Below are 16962 nucleotides of genomic sequence, written 5' to 3' on the forward strand. Positions count from 1 at the left end.
GTGTGGCGCGCTTTCCCACGGACCACGAGGTCTCTTTCCCGCGCACCCAGCGGCTTTATTATATAGTTATAACCATCGTGGTCCTTTTAATACTTCACATCCCCCGATCTGTAACCTGATAGGAATTCAATAAAAATAATTTGTAAACATTCATGGTGTCCCGCGCCCTCCATTAGCAAACGCCGTGTTTCCACTCTTACCTCCTCCCCCTCCTCCCTCAATCCTTCCATAACCCTCCGCACTCGCTCTTTATCTCTACTGGCACCCTCCCTTCCCTGTCATTTCCCCGGTCCCCCTCCCTCGGATCTCTCCACTCGCTTCTCCAGCTCCGAGCGCTGCCCACGCTGAACGGCAACACGAGGTAAGCAGATCGGGTGGGAGACCTCTTCGATTTCCCCGAATGTCCCACTCGCGGGATTTGACTCCTTCGCAGCTCCATTTCTCCCTCACATCGATTCCCACGGCTCCCCCGACTCTCCCGCGGCCCGACACGCCGACGCCGTCCGCTCTCCGAGAGCCGCTTTGTTTGCAGATGCGTCGCGCCCGGAGATCCCCGGGGCTCGGGTCGTGTCTAGCGGTAGGACACCGGGTCTAGCTACTCGGCGTCGAGCATCGTGCTCTGGGTGCGGCACGGCTCACGGCACGAGATCGATACGTGCACGCCAGGTGAGCTCGTGACCACCTCAAGGCTCGCACCTTGAAATGCGTCGCGTGCACGAGCGTCAGTCGATCTTCTTCCTCGAATGTTGCTTTTCGCTTTGTCCGTTTATCGAGGATGAGAAAACAATGGCCAGGATGTAAGGCAAAGATTGCCCAAACGATTCGTGGCTTATCTACATATTACGTACGCAAGGAGAGGGAGGAGTAGCCGAGAGGAGATGAGAGTAAGGGAGGAAAAGTGCCGGGAATTAATGTATGGAATATATATCTTCTTATTCCTCTTTTCCTTTATAAGGGGTGAGGTCCAATGTTACGAAGCATCTGCGTTGACCACAATACCCCTCGACTCTCCAACCACCCCCACCTTACTGATGTCCCTATTCATACAAGCCTCCCATCTCAACTGCGGTGTACCTTTCTTCCTTGTCCTTTGCTCCCTCAACCTATCCGCTCTCTTTGCCACTCTCTCTTCCTCCATCCGCACCATGTGACCAGCCCATCTCAGCCGGCGTTTTACCAATCTCGTCAAGCTCATCAGCATGCCAATCTCCTCTCCCTCAGTTCATCCATCATCCTCCTATCCACCCTCTTCGCTCCCTCAATCCTCCTGACCCAGTTGTTCTCGGAAACCTGCCTCCTCTGTTGTTGAGTCCCTGTCATTGCCACCGTGTCCAGACCATAAAGGTAGGCTGGCATCAAGTATGACATCAGAACCTTCCCTTTCAATTTTCTTGATATTTTTCTATTTGTCATTACTTCCTCCACCCTCGTCGAAACATTCACACCCACCAGTATCCTGCATCCTGCTCCACACCTCTGCCTCCAACTTACCATCCTCGGTCACTGTTCCTCTCACATACTCAAACCTATTTCGCTGCCTGGTATCCTTCCCCTCTAACCTGATATTCATTTCCTTTCTATCGTCTCTAGAACGTAACCTCCGTGTTGTCCGTGCTCATCTTCGATCCATGTTAAAGATATAGAGTTTCTAAAAAAAATAACTGAAGATGACCGTTCACATTGGCGAACACCTACATGTGTGAATGAATTCATCGTGTTCCAGCTGCTGCTCTCATAGCAACCACACTTTGACATAGCAAGGAGTGTAACCTGGTGCAAAGGAATATCCAAGAAGACCAGACCACCTGCTGCTACCTGTAGTTTAGGCAGAAGTTATGAAATTTCATCTGGGTGTTGCCGATACTTCGCTGACTCTTCGTGAAATACCTGCCTCTCAATAGCCCCGCCTGCCTCAATAAGTATCTTGAACGTCCACCAACTAATGCCTGCAGACGGGACACCCATTTTGACGTCCATCCGAAGGACCGCACACTTTGTGATGCAAAGCCCTACCTGCGGAAGACTCAACCGACAGTTCATAGTCAAATCGACAATCGAACCCACAATAGATAGCTCGAAGGTAAATGTGCTTCAACTTCTTCAACTTCAGGTAAGTGTGCTTCAACTACTTCTTAAACTTCAGGAAAGTGTGCTTCATCTTCAGGTAAGTGTGCTTCAACTTCAGCTAAATGTGCTTCAACTTCTTCTTTAACTTCAGGTAAGTGTGCTTTAACTTCTTCTTTAACTTCAGGTAAATATGCTTCAACTTCTTTAACTTCAGGTAAATGTGCTTCAACTACTTCTTAAACTTCAGGAAAGTGTGCTTCAACTTCAGGTAAGTGTGCTTCAACCTCTTCAACTTGAGGTAAGTGCGCTTCAACTTCAGGTAAATGTGCTTCAACTTCAGGTAAATGTGCTTCAACTACTTCAATTTTCAATTTCAGTTAAGTGTGCTTTTTGCTCCATCCCTAGACATCATCACTTATATAAATCCCACTCTTACTTCGACCAAGTGGTCATTAGTTTGACGCCATTGTCACTGGATACCTTCACTCCAGCCCATGGTTCCTCCAGATTATGGCTGCACGACCATCGAGCATAGATTCCATTAAAATATCACACATATCCTTACGAAACCTAATTGACTTCACAGTTCATCACCTAACTAGACCTGGTGTTGCATTGGCGGTTAAGGTGGCTGGCTTAAGATCTTAGGGTCCTGAGTTTGAACCCCTGTCGGGCTGTTGAAATAACACCAGGTGGGTCGACTCGGCTTGTCATCCTTCTCAGGTTGGCAAAATGAGTACATCACCTAACATTTAAAGCCATGCTTTTTCAACTCGGAGAGAGCAATCCATAGGCTTGCCCAAGCATACCTTGGAGTACTTAAGCTTTATAAACTGGTCCATTTACCTTTTACCAATAAGTATCTTCTGACTGTTCCTACCACAAGACTTAACTTTTTTTTAACTGAGAGAGGAGAATGATGGGTGACTAAACCTTCCTTGCTAAACAGCTTTGATACTTCCTTGACAAATCTGTTTTGCTCCTTCCCTTTTCGACCTTTCAAAAAAGACTTTAATTACCTCCGCCACCGAAGATGGATGGAGGTTGTTTTCACCCCTACCTGTTTGTGAACAAGGTATCTCAAAAAGTTGTGGACGGATTCGGACGAAATTTGGTGGAGAGTTTGGGTATGTGACGAGGGCGAAATGATTCGATTTTGGTGAAGATCCGGATTCGAGAATTTACTTAAGTGATTCGGGACAAAACGATATATAACATGATATTTCAAAAAGTTGTGAACGGATTATAACAAATCTTGGTAACAATGGCCAGGATGTAACACAAAGATTGCCCAAACGATTCGTGACTTATCTACATATTACGTACGCAAGGAGAGGGAGGAGTACCCGGGAGGAGATGAGAGTAAGGGAGGAAAAGTAAAGGGAATTTTTGTATGGAATATATGACTTCTTCTTCCTCTTTTCCTTTATAAGGGGTGAGGTCCAATGTTACGAAGCGTCTGCCCTGCCTTGACCACAATACACCTATCCACAATACACCAAACCTATCCGCTCTCTTTGCCACTCTCTTCCTCCATCCGCACCATGTGACCAGCCCATCTGAGCCAGCGTTTCACCAATCTCGTCAAGCTCATCAGCACGCCAGTCTCCCTCTCTCAGTTCATCCATCCTCCTTCTATCCACCCTCTTCGCTCCCTCAATCCTCCTGACCCAGTTGTTCTCGGAAACCTGCATCCTCTGTTGTTGAGTTTTATCATTTTGGTGACGATGGCCAGGATGTCTGTTGTTGAGTTGTTGAGATTATAACAAAGAAGAAGCCGATTCGATTTTGGTTCAGGTCTGAATCCAGATCCGGCCTATCAGTGGGATACAAAACATAAACTGTTCAGCCTGGCGGAGGTTTGCTTTCTACCGAGTGACGTTCTAGTTTGTTATTTTTTCATCAGATCTTTTCCTCAACCACCTCATTGACTTCTTTGAAGTCTTTGCTTTTTTCAACATCTTCAAACTCTCTGCTTTTTTTTTTCTTTCTTTCTTATTGATTTGAAATATAAGGACTAAGGAGCCATGCATGGGTAACCACATGTAAGGCTGGCAGGATAGCCGAGAGGAAAATGCATTTTCCTTTAAGTTGTATAGCTTAGGTTCGAATCTTGATCCGAGTGTTTCCCATGCAGGTCGATGCATTAAGGTCTTCACCGTCCATCGGAAGGACGTTAATCCACAGGACCTGTCTGCCAGGACTGATCATTGGCCATGGTGTCGTTTGCAAAGAGGAGGTGAGTCATCACCGGCACCCTAGCCAGATTCCCAATTAATACAACCTTTCATCGCACATCAGGCTTGACCAACCAGTTCGTGAAAGACTTGAACCAAAAACGTTCCCAATAAATATTAGCACAAGAAAGTGGGAATAATTGCTGTTGTTAAAAAGGTAATAGATGGGTGACAATTCCTATTGTCTTATATTCTCTTTACGTAACTCTCTATATTCCATATATTTCACTTTTCGACCATTATTTTTTATTATAACGATATACTTAGCAGTATTATGGGTTTTTTTTAGGTTTTTAAACAGATCAAAACATTTTGATGATTTATTGTTTCATTAAAGGAACTATACAATAAATATTATTATAGTGACTCTTGTTATTATTATTAGTATCACAGTGGCTTCTGAGCTGTCTAGCCTGGGTTTGAATCCTGACCCAGCTCTAAACTGCCATCCTGGTGTTTCACAGGTTGGGTGATTCATTAATGTGTGTGCCGTCCCTCAGATGGACGTTAAACCGGCCGTCCCATCTGCCATCATCAGTTGGTGGACGTTAAAGATCCCACGGTGTCTTTTACAAAGAGTATGTGAGCTATCGTGGGCAACCTGGACAAATTACAAATTCCTGTCCTGTCTTCCTGAGTCGGAGTGGCGACCCGTCCAGGATTGTAGTCTAATTACTGATTTGGCAGCGCCAACGCTCTGCATAGGGCATTGTGCATGATGATGATGATGATGATGATGATGATGATGATGATGATGATGATGATGATGATGATGATGATGTTATTATTACCTCAGGGTCATGGACAAGATGGCCATGCCCACGCTGAAACAGTTGCTGCCAGCATCGCCAGGACGACGGCGGGGTACCAAACCTGTGGACCTACGTCCAGATATGATAAGCAGCCCGATGGACGACTTCAGACACACAGTGCACGTTGGGCGTGGAGGTGATGCTTTTGGAGACACCTCGTTCCTCAGTGAGTTGCCACCAGGTAACCTCCCAGGCAGCCCAGCTACCGTGATACGGGCCCCCTCTCCAAAGCCCGGGCTTTTGGCTTGGACCTTAAGACCGGGCAAGCGTCTTGGCGGGGCTGGTGGCATTGTTTCCCTCGGTGTTGGTGGAAGTTCTAGCTTGATTCGAAGCCGATCGCGTGAGAACTCGCCGGCCCCTGGTGTTTCGCCGATCATCAAGAATGCATTTTCTCTGCCTCTGCTCACTACAACAACTGCCATTTCTGGCTTAAACCCTTTGGAACGAGCAAGTTCTCGAAGTGCGGCCTCCAGCCCATTCCGAGTGTTTCCCACAACATGCCGCTCTGCCCTGTCTCAGACTCTGCCAAGGCACACACTTGCGGACCACAGCACTGATAAGGGGCACACAGAAAACCTACAACATGGAAATGGAGGATGGCAAGATTCATATAAAGTAAAAGAAATGGAAAGCAACATTGCAGAAACCGAAAGGGGATCTGGAATTGGAAGAAATGTACTTGACTTCTCATCTGCTCAGATGACGCATGCAGAATCGGTCTTATCCTTTAATTTGGATCTTGGACCGTCCATGTTGAACGACGTCTTGGGAGTCATGGATACTGCAGAACTTCAACCTTCCATGTGTAATGCTGTTCAGTTGTGTGACCTCAGTACACCCCCGAGTGATAAGAGAGAACGGATTGACTCAAGTTTTAGGGGTCAGAGCAACACGAACGCAGAATCGTTTGTCCAGGAACTGTCTAGTGAGGAGCCAGCATGCAATAGACCATCGACGAAGGTTGAGAAGCACAATGATGTACCAGCAGAAGCAAACGTGGTTGGTGTTGAACATCAGCCTTCCTGCATCGGAGGGTGTGAAGAGTCATTTGGCAACCATGAGGAGGTATTTGTCTCTAGTGATCTGGAGGAAGAGGAACCCGAGGAAATACAGTGTGGGGTTGCGGAGCTAAAGGATGGATATGGAGTGGAAGATAAAAAGGAGTTGGAATATGTGAATGACGCATCAAGAGGGACATGGAATGAAGAAGAGGAAGAAGACGAGATCCCACTTTGAGATGCGGTGTTTCATGTCATCCCACCCCTCCCAAACTGTGGAGTAGATATGAATTCTGATGTGATTTGCAAGGAGGTTTGTGTAAAGGTTTGAAGCACAGCTACACCATCCAATATTTAGTACGGACATTTTTTTTTACACCATTCCACCGGTAGGGTCCACAAATGCCAATATGTCTTGAAAGATCTTTTATCTCAAAAGAAGTCAGATTTCAAACTTGCCAAATGTTCAGCGTGAAAATCTACTCATTGAAGATGTCTTCTTCATGATTGTTACTCTCAGGGTGTCAGCAATATGTCAAAAAGTTTTAACACAACTTTCCAAGCAGCCATTTTTTGTACCTGGGACAGTAGTGGAACCACTAAGACGTGTGGTACCTTTGTGATATTTCTCGGTGCCGGATGTCCTTTACTCACTTCCCTCTTTGAAAGACTCGTTTATATGACCTCCAAATTGATGCTGTGCAAAACACTTCGTGAGAATAATGACCCAAAGGTTGTGCTTCTAACTTCCTGGGTTTATTAGAGCAGGTCATGTAGGTTAAAATTGTCAAAACCTTTTGCCTTATTTATTTGGGGGAACAAAAACAGATTTTCTTTTTATATCAGCCTATTCGCACCATCTTAATTAGTTATTTTTGCATTTCACTTTTTAATAGGTTTAATCATCCTCGGACGCTTGTCTTTCCTGTTTTTACTTTGCTTTTTGATGGCACTGTCTGGTTATTAGCGAACTCGTTGTTTGATACAGCACAACAAATCATTACAATTGTCCAGATAATACAATGGATAAATAGGAATAGCACCCATATTTTTTAACAACATGCACTTACAGGTTTGCACAAAGTGGTTCAGTATTATGATATTGATAACAATAAAGCGAGTTCCACAACGCCTCACACGCGTTTGACTGCATCTGGGCGATGTTTCCTCGGAAATGGCTGAGGTGCCCTAATTTTATGTAGGATTTGGATTTTATAAATCTCATTGTACTCTTGATTTTTATCCCAATCCCTATTAAATGATCTGGTCTTCATCAATGATCTCTCCGACTCTCTGGAAAATCCTCTCTATCTCTTTGCTGATGACTCCACTCTCTGCCGCTCCATTCCTCATCCCTCAGATTGGCAGTCTGCAGCCTCCTCACTCTCTGCAGACCTGGACAAAATCACAGACTGGGCAAACAAGTGGAACATGTCTTTCAATCCTGACAATCTCACACTCTCACTATGTCTCTCCGAAAAGACCGACTGGACAACCCTCCCATCTACTTTCTCAACAATCCTCTCCAATAAGTTCTGTCACTCAAGCTTTTGGGTCTACACTATCTGCCATGATCTTTCCTGGGAAAACCACATTTCCAAGCTGACCTCCAAAGCCAGTCGCCGACTGGGCATCCTCCGTCGTGCGATGTCCTTCCTTGGAACACCTGAGCTCCTCACCACATACAAGGCTTTCATCTGCAGCTCAATGGAATACTGCTCTCCCCTCTGGGCTGGTGCTCCTGCCTCACACCTAGCTAGACTTCACGCTGTTGAAACCAAAGCTTTCAGAATCATTGGAATCTCCCGCGATGAAGCTGATTGTGAGGGCCTTTCACTCACTCACCGCAGGCAGGTTGGTGGTCTTTCTGTCTTCTACCGACTCCTCTCCGGCCTTGCTCCCCCAGCTCTGTATGTGCTCTGTCCCCCAAATATTCCTAAAGGTCGCACAAGATCTGCCTGCAACCCTCTTATGGTTAAACTGCCAAAATCAAGACGCTCTAATCACCTTCACTCTTTCATTCCTCTTTTCGCCCGCCTCTGGAACAAACTCCATCACTCCCTTCAATCCCACTCCTCCCTCCAGGTCTTTAAAACAGCTGTTCACCACCATCTCTTATCTTGCCCCATTCAAAACCTTGATCTTTTCTACCCCCGTTAATTCACCCCAGATCCACTTTTTTGAAATACCGACTTCTTTCCTGGAAATCCTAGCAGTGGCCATGTGTTTTATACCTCTCACCCCCCCCCCCCCACCCCACCCTTTCCCATGCCTCTTCCCCCCAAGCCCTTTCCCTCCCACAGATCTCCAGATTTTCTCTGTTATCTACTCTTGTACTTGTGTGCTTCCCTCTCTCTCCCCATCTTGTCGCCCGCTCCCTTTATCATATGTTTTACGAGTCAATTTGTTTTTATGTGATTTAATGTTAGTTCTTACACGACCCTCGATCTTACACGACCCCCATCCAAAACCTTGATCTTTTCTACCCCCGCTAATTCACCCCAGATCCACCCTCTCTCCCCACACTTTTCCCCTCCCCTCAACCTTGCCCTACCCCTCCCCCCTCCCCTCCCGCTCCCCTCTCCCACCGCTCCCCTCTCCCACCGCTCCCCCAACCCCCCACCCCCTGCCCATGTCTCCTCCTCCCAAGCCCTCTCCCTCCCACAGATCTCCCGATGTCCCTGCTTTCCATCTTGTTGTCCTGCTCCCTTTATCATATGCTTTACGTTTTATGTGTCAGTTTGTCTTTTTGTGATCAAAGTTAGCTCTTACACGAACCTCGATCTTCTATTCAAAAAAACAAAAAGGGAAAATCATGAGCTTTCTTAAAAATTACCAAGTTCTTATCTTGAGCTTCGAGGTTTGGACAAACCATCTTCAAGGTGTGGATGGCCCCCTTTAAAAAGCAGGATGTTTTGTTCAGAATAAACTTCATTCACTGAACTTGTTTTTTTTTTAATCAGAGAGACCTATTGGCCTTGGATTTTGCAGTGGAATTAATTTATTTCTAAATTAGCAGAAGTACCTGGCGTTGCCTGGGGAAATTCCCAGGAGGGCTGGGAGGGGTAGGGAAGGGGAGAGTTCAATAGGTCAAACAGGGAGAGGTCAATAAAATAAAACTAATCACTTCAATAGTCATTCACATACGAGTTCTTCAGCTTGTCGTACATTCATTACAGGGTCATTCTCAGGTAGCGTCCCCAATCAATGTTGCAACATTTGGAGGTAAATTAAGGTTGCCTACCCAGTCAGTATACGATATGTCAATTAATGCAAACTTAATATATTGTCAACATTCACCAATATTTTACGCATCCAGGTATATGACACCGCCGCTGAGTCCTGCTGTCCCTGACAGTTCGCTGATATGCAAATCCTATTAAAATTTCAAGTCAATCAGATGAAAATTGAGGATTTTACAAATTTGAAAAGGTTGTTGATCTTTGGACTATGTTGATCTTTGGCCTATGTTGACCTTTTGGCCTACGCTAATGTCAAAAATAGTTGGTGGTTGATTTCAGTTACCTGATATGTTAATCCTATTCAAATATTAAGTCAATTGGGTGAAAATTGAGGATTTTAGAATTTTGAAAAAAGTGGTTGACCTTTGACCTATTTTGACCTTTTGACCTCAAAAATAAATAGGATTCTGTCGGATCACCAATTGGTTACCATTTGGTGAAGTTTCGTAAAGATAGGTTTAAAATTGTGACCTGTGGGCAAGTATAAGTGAGTGGACAGACAGACAAACAAACACACAAACTGGAGTGATCGACAAACTTGTCAAAAAAAATCTTTCCCAAGTAACAAGCGCACGGAATCCCATGCACGTCGTGCCATGTTAAATTGAATGCACCCATCGAAAAAACGGTGTCAAAACTTAACCAAGTTGTTCTTGATCCAGGAGAATTAATAGCGAAGCTGCACAAGTATAGCGATAGAGCGTAAACTTGCTGTCACGAGTGTTCGACCGCCACCGTCTGCCAGCCCCATCTTCTGGAGAATAAGTGATGACATTTCCTGAGTCAGCATTGTGGACTTCCATTTAACAGAACATCTACATGCTTACTTTTCTGAGAAGAATCTTGAACAGGAACCTGTGGGCAAGTATAAGTGAGTGGACACTCAACATGAAAAGCCTCTGTTAAGACTTGTAACAATGGAAGAACGAGATATTTTAGAAAAGACCAAGAGTTCTGGAGGAATACATTGAAAAGAGTGGTTTCTGTTATAAAGTTTTTAGTGGAAAGAGGACTACATACACTACCGGTCAAAAGTTTTAGAACACCTCAATTTTTCCAGTTTTTATTGAAATTTACGCAGTTTAATGTCTCAATGCACTGAAATTAAGCAGAGAACAAATAAACAATTGGAGATAAAAAATAAATCATAGAATCATTTTGTTTAACAAAACTTAATTAAAATTTTTGACTCGGCAAAGTGGCCTCCTTTTGCAGATATAACCGCCGAACACACTCGTGGCATTCTTTCTGCAATGGAAATCAAATATTGTTCGGGAAGTTCTTCCCAACACTGTTGCAGAAGTTCCCACAAATGTGTTGCACTTGTAGGTTGCTTTGCTTTCACCCTTCTGTCCAGTTCATCCCAAACCAGCTCGATGGGGTTTAAGTCTGGAGACTGTGCTGGCCATTCCATGATTTGAAGCCTACCGTCTTGTTCTTTTCCTCGAAGGTTTTGACATAGCCTGGAGGTGTGTTTAGGGTCATTATCTTGCTGTAGGATGAACCCCTGACCAACTAGGCGTATACCAGAGGGTATTGCATGGCGCTGCAAAATGCTGTGGTAGCCCTTTTGGTTCAGGGTGCCAGTCACTCTGTGCAAATCGCCGACTCTGGATCCAGCAAAAGAGCCCCAGACCATCACGCTTCCTCCTCCATGTTTGACAGTTGGTGTCACACACTGAGGAACCATCCTTTCGTTTACTCGACGGCATACAAAGACACCCGCACGATGAACCAAAGATTTCAAATTTTGATTCATCGGTCCATAAAACCTTCTTCCAGTCTTCAGTAGTCCACTGGCAGTGTTTCATGGCCCAGGCAAGCTCCTTTTTCTTATTTTGCCATCTTAGCAATGGCTTTCTTACTGCCACTCGACCTGTCAAACCTGCAGCTCGAAGTCTTTACTTCACAGTTGAAACTGAGACTTGCTTACTTTGACCAGTGTTAAGCTGTGCTTGTAGCTGTTGTCATGTGAGCCGCCTATCACGCAAGCTGTTGACTCTCAGAAACTTGTCTTCTGATTCTGTTGTGGCTTTGGGTCTGCCAGATCTCTTCCTGTCAGAGTTTCCTCCAATTTCCAATATACTACTTCCTGCAGTTCAATATTGTCCAAATAATGCTTCAGAGGGTGTAATAACAGTCTGTTCCAATACTGCTTTTATACAGACAGGGGATTTGTAATCAAGTAATCAGCAGAGGTTGGTACACCTGTAGGAATTGTTTGCATCAACTTTCAAGGCTTAGTTTACTTACATTGCTGCAGAAGAGCTGTAAGTTGTTAACCCATTACTTGTTTCCTGAAGAAGGCATTTTTTTTACAATATAACTGTACAATTTACATTATTTTCCCGTTTTTGCTGACCTAAACTTTTTTTTTTTAACCTCGAGCAGTTTACTGCTTACCTTTGTACCATTTCAGGTTATTCACTGGACATTAAACTGCGTAAATTTCAATAAAAACTGGAAGAATTGAGGTGTTCTAAAACTTTTGACCGGTAGTGTACCCTTCCGCTGCCAAAATGAAGAGATAGGTTCCAATAATAATAGCAACTTTCTTGGAATAATCGAACTTGGCAATCCCTTCGTATCTTTCATGAACAATTTGCAATGAGTTTGTCCTTCATGAAGGCAATTGGTAACATTTGTGGAATCTTTGCAAATCGAATGTGATGTCTTTGAGGAAGTGGCTAAGAAATTTGATGGACAATCACATGTGTGAGGAAGGATGAACAGCAATTTATTTATTAAAAGAGCAACACTGAAGGCATACTGAGCAACACTGAGCTTATCTGCTAGAGAAAACTTTCATGTAATGACTTTTGTAGAATTGTAGTAATGTTGTATTCCTTGATTGCTAAACACCACCACAGAAAACAAGTATATGCAGTACTTAAAGAACACTTTGGACTTATGTTTGAGTTGACAACACTTTGTACTGCTAGCATTCGACATCTTGCTGCAAACCCCTCCTTGCTCTCCTCCCCACTCTCCTTGCACTGCCCTCTCTCCACCCCCACCCCCAGGAGTACCTCTGGCACCGGCTTCCTCTCCGCTCCCACCTTTTGTTAATGTGTTCTGTACCATCCTCCAAACAGTGATGACTCCATTTACATCTCCCTGTCTAACAAAATGGACCAACTTCTATGCACTCATCCCAACTCTCTCTTTCTCATATGTGGCGTCTTCAACTGTCATCATGTCAGCTGGCTGGGTGTGGGTACCTCTCTCACCAGCCATGGCACCTCGGCAAAGGACTTCTACGACTCACTGGGACTGACCCAATCTGTCAATTTCCCGACCCGGATCTCAGTCAATGGAGCAGCTTCTCTACTGGACTTACTTTCCTGCAAATGTCTGCTGCTCCTCTACTGCTCCAATCGGTTCTTCTGATCATTTCCTTGTTAAAGTGGACATCTCGCTGGCCATTCTCATGGAGCCTCCTCAGCGCCGACGAGTCTGGCATTTCACTCAGGCAGACTGGCATGGTCTTCAAGCAGCCATCAATCATCTGGACTGGTCTCCCATCTCGACTGCCTCTGACATCAACTAATCCTGGGAATTCTTCAAAAGAAAATTGCTCTCTCTCAAGCACAGATTTATCCCATCCCATCTTCAGTTGTCATACCCTTCCTCCCGACCATGGTACACTGAAGCATGTGGTGAGGCAGTTGCCATGAAGCAACTTGCCTTCATCTCATGGAAGGCTAATCCAAATGAAGGAAATCTCAGTTCCTCTCAAAAAGCTCAGAACAAGTGTGTGTCTACCCTCAGGAGAGCCAGGAAAGAATATCTCTCTACTCTCAAGACGGAACTCTCAAACCTGTCTCCCTCCTCCAAATCCTGGTGGCGTATGGTCAAATCTGTTTCTGGTGTTTATTCCCCTTCGATCACCTCCCTTACTTCAAACAGCTACACAGTTGACACCGCATGTGAAAAAGCCGAATGCCTCAACTCGATGTTTGCCTCAAAATCTTGTGTCCCAAATCCATCTGTCTCTGTGCCCACCGTACCCAGTCATACCCAGCTGCTCCTGGACTCTGTGTCCTTCTCTCCTGACAAGGTGGAGAAGTTTCTGTCAATCCTCGACTCTGATTCTGCAACTGGAACGAACATACGGCATCAGCCCAAGTGTCCTAAAATCCTGCTCTGCCACTCTTTCACACCCTCTCTCCATTCTCTTCACCCTCTCTTTTGCTCAGGGTCATCTACCAACTGCTTGGAAATCAGCCATCATTACCGCTTTACTCAAAAAGGTGCAAAAACAGATCCTTACAACTACAGACCAATTAGCCTGCTCCGAATTATCAGCAAGGTCATGGAATCAATCATCACTTCAGATATCAAATCCTTCCTCTTCTCCAATGGCTTGATCTCTGATCATCAATTTGGATTCAGAGCAGGTCACTCGACTCTGGACATGCTGTTTCTGCTGTCTCAACAATGGATGGAGGTCCTCAATGTCAAACAGGAAATTAGAGCCGTCTCCCTTGATATATCACGTGCCTTCAATACCGTCTGGCACCCCGCTCTGCTCACCAAACTCTCATATGGTATCCATGGAAATCTCCACGCATGGCTTACGGACTTCCTCTCTGGTCATAGTCAACGTGTGGCCCTGCATGAGTTCTCTCATTTCCCCTTGCTGTTCAGGCTGGCGTTCCCCACGGCAGTGTTCTGAGCCCTGTGAACTTTCTGGTCTTTATCAATGATCTCTCCGACTCTCTGGAAAATCCTCTCTATCTCTTTGCTGATGACTTCACTCTCTGCCACTCCATACCTCATCCCTCAGATCAGCAGTCCGCAGCCTCCTCACCCTGCAGACGTGGTCAAAATCACAGACTGGTCATACAAGTGGAACATGTCTTTCAGTCCTGACAAATCCTACACTCTCACTATGTCTCTTCGAAAAGACCGTCTGGACAACCCTCCCATCTACTTTCTCAACAATCCTCTCCAAGAAGTTCTGTCACTCAATCTCTTGGGTCTCACAATCTGCCATGATCTTTCCAGGGAAAACACATTTCCAAGCTGGCCTCCAAAGCCAATCGCCGACTGGGCATTCTCCGTCATGCAAAGTTCTTCCTAGGCACACCTGAGCTCCTCACCACATACAAGGCTTTCATCCGCAGCTCAATGGAATACTGCTTTCCCCTCTGGACTGGTGCTCCTGCCTCACACCTCGCTCGGCTTCACGCTTTGGAAATCAAAGCTTTCAGAATCATTGGAATATCCCAGATGAAGCCGATTGTGAGGGCCTTTCACTCACTCACCGCAGGCAGGTTGGTGGTCTTTCTGTCTTCTACTGACTCCTCTTTGGCCTAGCCCCCCCCCCCCCCCCCAGCCCTGTCTGTGGTCTGTCCCCCGAGTACTCCTACAGGTCGCACAAGATCTGCCTGCAACCCTCTTCTGGTCAAACTGCCAAAATCAAGACTCTCTGCTCATCTTCACTCTTTCATTCCTCTTTTCTCCCACATCTGGAACAAACTCCTTCACTCTCTTCAATCCCTCCAGGTTTTTAAAACAGCTGTTCACCACCATCTCTTATCTTCACCCATCCAAAACCTTGATCTTTTCTACCCCCGTTAATTCACCCCAGATCCACTTTTCTGAAATACCGACTTCTTTCCTGGAAGTCCTAGCTGTGTCCATGTTTTTTTATTAACTCTCCCACCCCCACTCCCCTTCTCTCACCACAAGCCCTCTTCCTCCCACAGATCTCCCGATGTCCCTGCCCTCAAATGTTGTACTTGTGTGCTTCCCCCTCTCTCCCCATCTTGTCACCCGCTCCCTTCATTGCATGTTTTATGTGTCTGTGCATGTTTTCATGTTCAATGTGCGAGCTCTTACACGAGCCTCGATCTTGTATACCAAAAAAAAAAAAAAAAGGAAGGATTTATTGCAAAATGAGTTTCTTGTGATTTTCAAGTCAGAGATCGGTTTGAAAACGTTGGAGGAGGGGTGGAATGCAGGTGAGTTTAGGGAATATAGGAAGGAAGAGTTGTAAGAGATGGAATTTTTATTTGAAATGAAGAGATTTGGTGAGCAACTCGAAAACAACCTTTTAAAGAAGAAGAAGAAAAATGTGTTATAATATAGAACAGAATAAAACACTTCAGGGGAAAATTTAAACATTTTAAAACAAAGCCATGAAAACTATCTGGGGAAATTCCCTAAATGAGGGCATGAAGGATTCCAGCACAGGTTCAGAAGCAGGAACAGAAGGATAGGAGATTGACAGAAAGGAGAGCAGGGAACGAAGGAACAGGAAGGTGTACAAGCAATATGTTAGTACGGCAGGAGAGGCCTACTTTTTTAATTATTCGTTACCGGTAATGTGTTAATCCCAAGGCTTCATTGGTGGGAAGCGCGAAGGTGTGCAGCTTTCCAAAGGGGAGCATAGTGGACGACAATTCGTTCTCCTGCAACCTTGCCCTTGCCTCTTTTCCTCAGCATCAGAACTTTACATGGAAGCAGTGGTTTGACAAAACACATCTTGGACTCCGTCGAGGAAGAAGAAGATGCCTTGCCACCAACTTTGACCGCTTCCGATTGAAGATTCAAGAGCGCGGACAACGTGAAAAAGCCTGACCGAATCGTACAGCGTACAGCGAATCGTACAGCCCGACTGAATATCGTCGCTTCGTGGCTGCTTCCGCCGCCGAAATCCAGCGCAGCTTGGGTGATTTTGCCCCTGTTTGGAGAACACCCCGCGAGGCCTTCATCGGGGCCGAGCGAGCAAGGATTCCGCCGCCGAAATCCAGCATGGCTTGGGCGATTTTGCCCCTGTTTGGAGAACACCCAGCGAGGCCTTCATCAGGGCCGAGCGAGCAAAGGCGTGTCGGGACCTGGTTCGCGACATTGACCGAGTGTTTCGCACCAACCGGAGCTGTTTTCGGATGATGTGCTGATGTCCTTGGACTTCGCGCCAGGCTCTGGGCCAACCGGGCCGACGTGGTGTGCTGACCGGGCCGATGTGGTGTGGTGCTGACCGGGCTGACGTGGTGTGGTGCTGACCGGGCCACCGTGGTGTGGTGCTGACCGGGCCGACGTGGTGTGGTGCTGACCGGGCCGATGTGGTGTGGTGCTGACCAGGCCGATGTGGTGTGGTGCTGACCGGGCCGACGTGGTGTGGTGCTGACCGGGCCGACTTGGCGTGGTGCTGACCAGGCCGACGTGGTGTGGTGCTGACCGGGCCGACGTGGTGTGGTGCTGACCAGGCCGACGTAGTGTGGTGCTGACCGGGACCCCGCAACCCTGGTGCTGACGCCGCCCCTCCCCCCCCCCACCCCCCCAGAATTTCCATGTTTTAAACGTTTCCCGGCGTGCACCCTGGTTTAGAATAGGTACACCGTATCCCTGTGTGTCATAGGAGGCGACTAAGAGGGTTGGCGTCAGGAAGGGCATCCGGCCATAAAAACATTGCCTCAAAAAGAGAACCATGACAATGACAACTACATATCGGCAGGGTACAGCCTGAAGTGAAGATCGGTTTCTGAGGTTTGGGACATGGAATGTAGGGACAATGATAGGGAGATCAGGAGAAGTGGTGGAAGTATTGGTCAGAAGAAGAGTAGACATATGTTGTGTGCAAGAGACGAGATGGAAG

General features: G+C 46.1%; 2 protein-coding genes across 4 annotated transcripts in view; both read left to right on the plus strand.

The window, feature by feature from the left end:
- The window catches only part of RPL38 (ribosomal protein L38), a 275214-nt gene that overhangs the window by 241538 nt on the left and 16714 nt on the right, over positions 1-16962 (plus strand). The window lies entirely within an intron of this gene.
- Positions 232-7247, plus strand: LOC137425937 (cdc42 effector protein 4). Of its 3 annotated transcripts, none has more exons than XM_068114659.2 (3): positions 239-361; positions 4205-4306; positions 5101-7247. In XM_068114659.2, the coding sequence occupies exons 2-3, from the start codon at positions 4284-4286 to the stop codon at positions 6350-6352; spliced, it is 1275 nt and encodes a 424-aa protein (XP_067970760.2). In that variant the 5' UTR covers positions 239-361; positions 4205-4283; the 3' UTR covers positions 6353-7247. The 3 variants fall into 3 exon arrangements, with proteins under 3 accessions (XP_067970766.2, XP_067970760.2, XP_078630304.1); XM_078774178.1 differs by lacking the exon at positions 4205-4306 and adding an exon at positions 4805-4882 and having other exon boundaries at positions 272-361; XM_068114665.2 differs by lacking the exon at positions 4205-4306 and having other exon boundaries at positions 232-361.

This window comes from Myxine glutinosa, chromosome 1, assembly GCF_964187855.1.
Source record: "Myxine glutinosa chromosome 1, kmMyxGlut1.1, whole genome shotgun sequence".
Taxonomy (NCBI): domain Eukaryota; kingdom Metazoa; phylum Chordata; class Myxini; order Myxiniformes; family Myxinidae; genus Myxine; species Myxine glutinosa.